A 10,545-nucleotide genomic window follows, 5' to 3' on the forward strand; every position below is an offset into this window, starting at 1 on the left:
AGATGCTCTTAAATTCAACTTAACGGATGTTAATATTGATATCATGTGTCCCAACCTTAAACCATGCAAGTTGCAACTTCATTATCTATAAATAGAGGTAATGACACACTACAATGCTACTCTAAAAAATAAAATTGAGTAATGTATATGAAAATCCTTTCTTTATGGTAAAGAACTATGTAAATTATCACTTAAACAAATATGGATTATCTTAAAAGTGCCTTTCACAGAATGCTAGATTAGGATGGGTTGAAATTAGGTTCTCTGTCTTCCACTCTACTCTAAGCTTAATTCGTAACTCACTTGAATTCGTGCTACCCCCAAAACATTCCACATGCATCCCCCCAAAACGTAACAACAGTTGCATAAAAGCATTGTTTATCCCATAGTTGTGATAAAAGAAATAAAATGGCCAACCATTTCATCAGAATCTTATAAGGACCAACAACCACACTGAAGAGAGGAGTGGCACCCATAAAGTCACAGAGGCAAAGACAGCAGGACAGATTTGGGAAACTGCAAGACCTTTGGCTAGGCTGGAGCGTAAAAAGCAAGAAGGGAGAGGGAATTCCCTGGCAGTCCAGTGGTTAGGGCTCCACGCTCCCACTGAAGGAGGCCCAGGTTCGATCCCTGGTCAAGGAACTAAGATCCTGCACGCCGCACAAGATGGGAGAGAGGTGAGAAGCACGGCTAGAGGGTCAGGCAAGGGCCAGTGCTCAAAGGCATTTGGTTTTCCCAGAACTAATGGGTATCACTGACGGCTTTTAAATAGAAAAATGATATGGTCCAATGTTTCAGAAAAACCACTCACATGTATAACTGAGGACAGGTAGACCAGTTAATGGGTTATGACAATAATTGAGGCCAAAAGTAATGATGGCATGAATTAAGGCACAGCACTAAAGGAAAAGACAGGGATTGACTTATGAGGCATTAAGGAGGTAAACACAAAAGGACTGTCTAATTTAACGAAACAGGAAAGGAAAGAGGAGAAATAAGAAATTAAGATGGATTCCAGGTTTCTGACATGAGCCATCAGAGGTGTTATGCACTGAGAGAATTCAGAAGGAAGGCTACGCCTATCCACAGGTGTGCTGTTGTTTTTGGTGGCAGGTGAACACTAAGTAGGGTGGCTAAGAAATTAGTTCATTTTAGCTAAGTATGATGTATCTGTGCATCTAAATGGAATTTTCCAGAAATAGGTAATATGGGTCTTGAACACAAAAAAGAAATTTGGAAATAACACCCCAAGATAGTGGCTAGAGCCACAGGGCATATGAGACACCCAGGGAAGGCAGGAAAAGTGAAGCAAGCACATGGCCTGGGACTGAGCCTCAAGGAACTGCAACATGGATTCAACAAGGACCCTTATAAAAATGATACAACAAATCACATCAAGAGCACAGAGTAAAATTTATTCTAAAAGATACCTCAAAACCCCTCCTGAAATAATTCATACACTTTTATTTTTGGTTGAGTTGGTTCTTTAGAGTTAATTCTATTGATAAAAATTCCACGATAAAACACCACAGGAATACTCATATTGTTGTACTTAATCAGAATTCACTACACACTATTTACACTTTTCAGTCTTGCTCTGAACTCAGAAACATTCTGGAAACGGAGTATGAAATGCTCACACCATGCTCATGTCTTTATTATTCCAAAATCCCGGAACTATTTTTGTGGTCTAATAACTTATTTTAACAGGCAGTTTAGATGAATTCACATGGAATATAAGGTTGGATGTTTTAAGACGGAAGAGAATGAAGGAAATTCAAGCATCGTAACAGCTGCCATAAGTGAGTTCTCTTGGCTTTTCAACCTCTCTTTGAGTGCAAATAAGAGTCAGGTATTATCTGAAGAGCAATCTACCTCCACACATGGAAGGTAGAGTTGCGTTAATGATTATAACCAAAGAGCCTCCCTTTTTGGACCTTTTTGATAGCCTACTTTCCTTTAAAACTGTTGGATTTTTAATATCTTCATTTGTACTTGAAAATATCCAAAAGAGGAAGATAATGTGCAGTGTTTCTCAAACTTATTTAACCACAGCCCTCTTCTTTAAAGAAAGACTATTAAAGAACACATTTTGGGAATTACTAAAAGAAGTAAGGGTCTTCTTGACCAAGCCTCTAGACCACAAAGACATAATTTCTTCAAAAGAATATCACTAATGACCCTAAATACTGATTCTGAGAACATACTTGTTTTAAATAGTTGTTTTTTAAACGTCAATATACCACTAAAATATTTTTTTCTTTTTCCAGGAAGAAGGCAGATAAGTAAACTAGACTAATACCCTAGTAAAATCCCAGAGAATATCCACAGCACTGTGTCAGGAAGCTAAAAGAACCCTAGAATCTTTCTCAGTTCCATGAAGGAACTAAAAATAGGCTTTCCAATAACCAAAGTTAAAGCAAAGTTGCAATTTCTAAGGGAAAACAATGTTCCAGTTAATTGCAGTATGTTTTAGTTTTCCCAAAAGTGTCTGATTTCCCCCCATCCCGGCAAGAAGAACGTACAAATGAACAGATAAAACTTAACTGAAAAGAGACAACTCAAGCTCAGCTTGCTCCCTCTGATGGACCTTTCTAACACAGCAGTACGTGCAAGGCATATCTCTGAGTGCCATGTCAACAGCAGCCAGGATAACGTAATAGGGCTGTGATGCACTCAACATTTTTAATTGGTTCTACTGCCTAAATCAGAGTTCGGCTTTCTTCCCCTTTCCAAAGTCTTAATTTCACGAAGTGAGATTTATTGCCACAGAGAAGAGGCCATCAAATGCCTTTCCCAGCCTCCACCATTCGTGGGAATTTCCTTAGAATTTCAGCCTCTTACATTAAGACTGAGTCCTGGTATACTGCAAAGAGAAGTACTCTGTTTACTTATTTGTATCCCACAGCAGATCAAAAGGGAATCAGCTGTTCTCTTTGGGAACAGCTGACTTCCTCTCTCTATTACCACCTCCAGTGCCCAGCACAGAGGGTGTCAGATACTTGGTAAACATTTGTAGAATGAATAAGGAGTAACATTAAGATGTGTAAACTCGCTTATATCTTCGTGTGAATGAATTTCTCCACGCCCTTTTTCTGAGAAATTTTGGGTGGATCATCAGTGACACAGAAAGAGGTAAGAGAGCCCTGAAGAGAAGAAGTAAAGCCTGAGGAAGGTTCCTCTTCAGTTCTGCCTGGAAGTACTGTCCTGCTATGGATCAGTCTAAAGGAGCCTGGTTCTTCAAAGGAAACCCCAGACTTCTTCTTGAATGCCATGTGAAATTATCTTGCTTCTCCGTGAACATCTCCCTATACTTCAAAAACCTAATTCTTTCTTTCTTTCTTTTTTAATTTTGGCCACACCACACGGCTTGCAGGATCTCAGTTCCCCAACCAGGGATTGAACCCGGGCCACAGCAGTGAAAGCACCAAATCCTAACCACTAGACCACCAGAGAACGCCCAAAAATCTATTTCAATGAGACATCAACAACTGGCAATTGCTTACTGACAGCCAAGTAAGACCAAGAAACAGGGACCCTAATCTTTCAGACCTCTTTTCTAACGCCAGAATTCTTGGTATAGTACTCAGTCAATTTCTAACACTTGAATTAACCAAACATAAAGAAGGTTGGATTAGCAGAATGTTATCTAGCCAATGCAACATGATCTAGCATTAAAAACCTAGCTTCTGAAGTCACATAAACCTGAGGTTGAACCCTGGCTCCACCACTTACTTAATCTCTATAAGCCTGAGTTTCCACATCTGAAAAGAAAGATTAAATAAAGCCTATCTCAGGACTTCCCTGGTGGTCCAGTGGGTAAGACTCCATGCTGCCAATGCAGGGGGCACGGGTTCAATCTCTGGTCTGGATCCCACATGCATGCCGCAACTAAAGATCTCACATGCCGCAACGAAGACCCGGCACAGCCAAAATACATAAATAAATTAAATAAATAATAAATAAAAGCTCAACAGATAAGTTTCTTTAAAAATAAATAAATAAATAAAGCCTATCTCATGGAGTTGCAGTAAGGTTTAAAATAGGAATGCATGTAAAGTGCTTAGCACTGGGCCTGGCACATGTGAAGTTCTCAAGAAATATGAACCATCATTTGGAAGCCTAGGTTCCCATTCCACCACCACCTCCCTGTGTATCCTTGGGCTTATAATTATAAAGAAGCTAATGAACACATGGAGACTGCCCTCTAATGCCGGAATTATCAATCATGAATAACGTAATAGAAAATGGACCAAGGGCTTCCCTGGTGGCGCAGTGGTTGAGAATCTGCCTGCCAATGCAGGGGACACGGGTTCGAGCCCTGGTCTGGGAAGATCCCACATGCCACAGAGCAAGTAGCCTGTGAGCCACAACTACTGAGCCTGCGCGTCTGGAGCCTGTGCTCCGCAACAAGAGAGGCCGAGATAGTGAGAGACCTGCAGCCTGCACACCGCGATGAAGAGTGGCCCCCGCTTGCCACAACTAGAGAAAGCCTGCGCACAGAAACGAAGACCCAACGCAGCCAAAAATAAATAAATAAATAAATAAATTTAAAAAAAAAAAAAAGGAGGGAGCGGCTGCAGAGAGAGGATATGGAATGCACGGGCTCTAGTCTCTCTCTTCCAGACTTCGAAAATGGACCGAAACTTTGAAAAAATAAAAGCCTTAAACAGTTCCAGATATGTTTTATGTTGTACTTGAAGTTAGCATACGTTTGATCACAGATGACTCAGCATTAGAATATCCAAATAAAAAAGACTGAAGAGTCAAACTTCAAAGCAGGTGTTCTCAAACACTTCAGGGCCTACTATAGATGAGACTTTATATGAAACACGTGTGTGTGTGTGTGTGTGTGTGTGTGTGTGTGTGTGTGAGAGAGAGAGAGAGAGAGAGAGAGATAGAGAGAGATGGAGGGAGGGAGGGAGATGGAGGGAGGGAGGGAAAGAGAAAGGGGGGAGAGAGAGAGAAAGAGAGAGAGGAAGAGAAGGAAGAAGGGAGGGAGGAAGAGAAGGAAGAAGGGAGGGAGGAAGAGAAGGAGGAAGGGAGGGAAGAAAGGAGAGAGAGACAGAAGGGGGGTGGATCTCAACATTAACTGGCTAAAAGACTATCCTGTCACCATTTTTTCACCAATGAGGTGACCTCAGACCTTAAAGTTTATCTGCTGTACATGTTTCACATATCAACCAAGTACAAGTACAGGCTTTTGTGCCATCTAGCTGGGGTGTTACACAGGGCCATTACAAGTGCACAGGGCCCCTCTGCAGGAATTAGATAAAGGGCACCCAGAGCACAGGCTGGTTTCCAGTCACCACTGACCCTGAGTTGTGTACCTTTGGGCAAGGGCACAACCAACCACACATGGCAGTCACGCAGACGAGCACCAAGATCTTCAGTATTTAGCTGGCACACCTGTATACCTGTTTGTGTGGTACACACCCCCCCACACACAAACACGGCTGAAAGCCGTCAAGGATTTAAATGAGTAAATGGAGAAAGACATTCAACAAAATTGAAAATAGAGAGTTTCAAAAAGTTCAAGAGAGCAGGTCCCTGTGGCCTCCCTCCCCTTCAGCTACCCAGAGTTGGCCTATTGTAGCAATGGGAACCTTGGGGACAGTAGAGAGACAGAGGCTTTGACACTGCAAAACTCTGATCCCTGGTAAAGCTATGGTGTCTCTCCAGCAGTTGCTCACTCTCTCTCTCAAAAAAAAGTTAGGAAGGAGAAAAAATAAGACACTCCACAGACACCAATGGATCTACTCACCTGAGTTTGCAAAACCAGTGGTAAACAAAAGACTGTTTTGTTTTGGTGTTTTGACTGCAATAAACGTCTGTAATCCCAGGCAAGAATATGCTAAATACTGAAGGAACTACTCTTAAAATGTTGACTCTGTGAATTCTGCCTCCTTGGGCTTTTTCCTCCCAGATACCTGATACTCATAGAGAAAAGACACAAAATAATTTTTGTTTACTACTGCATATGCATATCTATCCTGCTAAACTGTACAATAGTTGCCTTCCAAGCAGGTACATCATATTACATTTTGAACACTTTTTGTACCTAGCCCTGTGACCTGCAGAACACAACAGCTTTAAAAGCTATTTAAGGAACAGAAATTCCAGGTTAAATATGGTACCTGATTCACATGCGCAAGGAGCCAATGTACAAGAATATGCATGGCAGCATTGTCTATAGTAAATTTGGAAGTAACCTAAATGTTTATTAAAGGAAAAATGCATATAAAGTATAATATATTCATACAATGGAAAACTATGAGTTAAAATGTAAAGAATTTAAGCTACCAGCTCAAATTAAGGTATTATGGGGATAAACTGCAAACACAATGCAGAGTAGAAGAAAAGCTGAATAATGATACATATAGTATAATACTCTTTATATATAAGGCTTTAAAACTCCCAACATTACCTCTCTCTTAGAATTTGTTATGAGTCTTGCATATTTTTTGTATGCACACTAAAGACCTAAGGAAAACTCTAAAAACAAATGAAAAAGTTGAAAAAGAAAAAAAGACCATTAACCATATAGTTGCCCAAATGGCAAGGAGGGAGCCTGATTTAGTAATGGAAATCACTTGGCCCTTTAAGTCATAAGATGCGTGTCTTATCTCCATTCTGGGGTCATTAAGACACTTTATTTCAACAAGCTTCACTTTTCTCACCTAAATGGGGTTGACAACGCCTGCCTTGCAGGATGACGTGAAATAATGTACGTAAAGGCATTATACAGAAGGTCTTGGATTTGGTAGATCAGGTAATAACCAACCCTCTACACGGAAAAAAATTTTGAGTGTGCACCTTTTTCATCTAATTTGGTATATGATTAAATATGACAAAGAACACACTAGGAAAGGGCAACCCTTCATCTCCCTCTTCCCAGTCCCTGATCTGGCTGTCTCCTATATTTAGCAGAGTGACATCCCCTTCCCCCCCCCCCAAAAAAAACGCCACGAAACCGTGGTTCCTTCAGGGCCCCCTTCCGAACTCCAGTGACCTTGGAATACATATCTTTCATCTCGCCAACCCTGCCTCCCCGCAACACAAACAGCCCTCTGCAGCGCCGGAGGCAGATGAACAAAAACCCAACCGTCACGGTCACGAAAGAGACCGTAAAAATGACGGAGCGGTGTAATTGGGTTTGGAAGGGTCTGTTTGTTTTCAAAAATTAAGAGAAAGTCTACCGCACACTCTTAGCCCCTATTCTGCAGAGAGGAAAGCAGGAAGATCTAGGCAAATAAGTTTTGCGACTTGTTTCCAAATACAGTGCCTACATCTGGATTCAACACAAAGACAGGCGCACCGAGCCAGGCTGCTTTTGCAATTGGACAGACCCACCCCTCACAACCTCCGCACACACGGACCCACAGAGGCGCACTAGGCGGCGCCGACGCTCGCTCCGCACGCGGGATGCGCGGGGGTCCCCGCGCCAGCCCCCTCGGGGCTGGTCGCGGCGGGTGCTGTGCCTCACCTGTCTTGAAGACCATCTTGTCATCGTCCTTGGACCCGAAGGTCTTCAGCATGGACACGAAGAGCACCCCGCAGGCGTTCTGGATGCCGAATACCGACCCGTTGCACCACATGGCCGCCAGCATCACCAGCCAACCCCAGCCGCCCTCAGGGGGCTCAAGGGGCTCAGCGCCCGCCGGCCCCGCCAGCCCCGCCAGCTCTACCTCCACCTTCTCGGGCCCCGCCGCCTCCGGGCCATCCAAGGGTCCCGGGCCGGGCAGCGGAGCGGCCCCTGGGGGTGCGGGGCCGAGCGGCTGCGCCTCGCTCGTCCCCCGCGCGGCGGCGGGCTCCTCCTGGGAGGGCACCATGGCCCGAGGCGGCCCCCTCGGGGGCCGGGGAGCGCGAGGGGCGCGAGTTCCCGGCAGGCTCGCGGAGGAGCCGCCGAGTTGGGTTGGCGGGCTAGTGAGGCCGAGGTGAGGGTGGTGGAGCCCCCCGTGGGCAGGCGGCGCAGAAATAAGACTCGAGCCTCCCGGTCCACAGCCCCACACCCTGACTGAGGAGGCGGCCTGGCAGCCCGCTCTTAAAGACTCCCGCCCCCCCGCCCCACCTCCTGGGGGCGTGGTCGGCGGTGGGACCTACCCCGGCCCACCCCCCACTCCCGCGGCGCGCGGAGCCAGGTGCCTGCGGGTGGCTGTATCTGCGCGCGCGCCTTCAGCGGGGCCTCCTCCTACCCGGCGGGGGTCACAGATGTGTAGGTCACCCCGCCACAAAGTGTTAACGGAAGGGGCGCGTCTCCTCCTAGGTGCACGCTGGGTGGGTCATCAGGACCACAGTGCGGGACCTTCTTTAGCCTCAGCTCACTGACAGCCTCACGACCAAACTAACATTGTCTCTTTGTTTTCTTTTTGTTTTGTTTTTTGGCATTCACCTCTTATTACTAGTTCTAATACATAAGATACGTTATGCCACCTGCTGACTTAAAAAGGAAGTCGGAAAGATCAGAGGCCTTGTTTAATTTCTCCTGCATTCATATGCAATTTCCTGTGAATACTTGGCATAATGAACAGGCTCATTTTGGAAGACTGTTATACCAAAGTCTTCAAATAACAAACATTTTTGACAGACAGCTGAAAAACACTAAACTACAGCACAGTTGTTTGTACTTTAAACAAACACTAGCACCTGTATTCAACTCCTCTGTCTCCCTGAAGCATGGAGCAACAATGTATGTAAAAGAAATGAAGAGTAACTAGCTGCACAATATTGAGCACATTTTTTTTTTTTTTTTTTTTTGGCTGCACGGGGTCTTAGTTGCAACATGCATGGGGGATCTAGTTCCCAGACCAGGGATAGAACCTGGGCCCCCTGCATTGGGAGCACGGATTCTTACCCACTGGACCACCAGGGAAGTCCCTTGAGCACAATTCTTAATTTCTCAGTTACTCAAATTCTTCACTTCAGAGTCAAAATATGCTAGTTACTTTATGATGGAGTACACAAATGAGTGTGATTGATCACATATCTGCCTCTACCTGTTCAAAATCTATTAGAAGTCCTGGGATAGAATAGGAGTGTCAGATAATAAGTGTTACAACATATATACAACAAAGACAACACATATACAACAAAGAGAAGTGGGATGGAACCATTAAATTCCTTCAAAACACTAGAGAAGAACTTATACAGCAAATAGCCTTTGAACTGAGCCCTGAATCATACAGGGAACTTCAGTGGGCAAAGATAGGGGAAGAGCATACTAGGTAAATAGCGGAAGCTAAGGGAAAGCAGGGTGTACTTGAGGAACAGGGAACAAAGCTCAAGTATATGTCTTAAGGATGGGATTAGAATGGTAAACTAAAGAACAGTCGCCCAAGTGCACAAAAATGAATGTACAAGGATGTTATTCCAGCACTGCTGGAAAAAAAAAGTGGAAGCAAAAGTGTGCATCAGTAGAGAATTGATTGAATACGTACTATATAACCACTAAAAGTTATGATGTTCACCTCTGTTGACTTTGAAAGTCACAACATTTCATTGAGCAAAGAAAGCACATCCGAAAAAAAAAAAGGTATGGATTATAACACAAAATATAAAACAGATATCCATGAGTCAATATTGATATAAATAAATGATTAAGAACATAAATAAGGGGGGAATAAACACCTCCTTGCCTGACCTTCTTTCCCCTCTTTTGAATGGTGAATTCTCACTCTATCTTCAAGGCTTAACTCTAAAACGAAGTCACCTTTATCAATTCTCCCTCCAGGCTTCCGTATTTTATTTATAACACTTTTCACAGTCAGCAGAGTGGTTTTCAGTCTCCTTAACTAGAGTAAGAATTTTCAGACGGTCAGATGATGTCTCATGGAGCTTTGAACCATAGCACCACGCACAGTGTAAGTGAACAACAAATAGTTGTTGAACCAAATTGAATTGAATTAAAAAAATTTTTTTTAAGAATCACACAGCATGAAATTGATCACATCAACTTCATCCCATATTTTCAGGTGGAAAATTGTCAGTATTTTTTAAACAACATGAATTTATTTCCCAATATAAAAGTAATACATGCTCGCTATAGTAGATACCATAAAAAATAATAAAATTTTTAAAATTTATTATTACACCATTCATATAACCTCTCTTAACATTTAATAGTTTTTAATTATTTATGTATTTATGGAGGATAGAGCATCAGTTTTGTAACTACCATTATTGCATATTTCCCCTATAAACTATGGTATGGCATCGTAAAAAAAATTACGAGTCTTTTAACCCTTAATGAAAATTGCTACATCCAAGATGATGAATGAAACATAAAGAAGCCCAATGAGATGAGGATTCCCAGTAGACTTTGCCGCATGCCATCTTCAAAGGTCCATGTGACTTAGATTTGTACATCAGCAAAGTTATTTACCAGTTACCACATGTTATGAATCTTCAGGACTGCTCACAAAGCTACAAATCTACTATGTTTCCTTCCAGTCTTTTTTTTTCTTTGCATTTTTAAATAAAATCAGAATCACAGTATTGTGGACTGTGTACCCTCCCCCCCCACGCAAAAAATCATATTGAAGCCTT

The 10,545-nt window shown here is 43.0% G+C and overlaps 1 protein-coding gene across 1 annotated transcript in view; it reads right to left on the reverse strand.

Annotated features, from left to right (window-relative positions):
• The window catches only part of SLC16A10 (solute carrier family 16 member 10), a 131,994-nt gene extending 123,991 nt beyond the window's left edge, over positions 1-8,003 (reverse strand). Inside the window, exon 1 of the mRNA XM_059941403.1 lies at positions 7,487-8,003. Within this exon, the coding sequence (XP_059797386.1) occupies positions 7,487-7,832 (346 nt within the window). The 5' untranslated portion in view covers positions 7,833-8,003. The remainder of the gene's footprint in view (positions 1-7,486) is intronic.
• Positions 8,004-10,545: the final 2,542 nt, after the last annotated feature.

The sequence above is a fragment of the Balaenoptera ricei genome, chromosome 12 (assembly GCF_028023285.1).
Source record: "Balaenoptera ricei isolate mBalRic1 chromosome 12, mBalRic1.hap2, whole genome shotgun sequence".
NCBI classification, from domain to species: domain Eukaryota; kingdom Metazoa; phylum Chordata; class Mammalia; order Artiodactyla; family Balaenopteridae; genus Balaenoptera; species Balaenoptera ricei.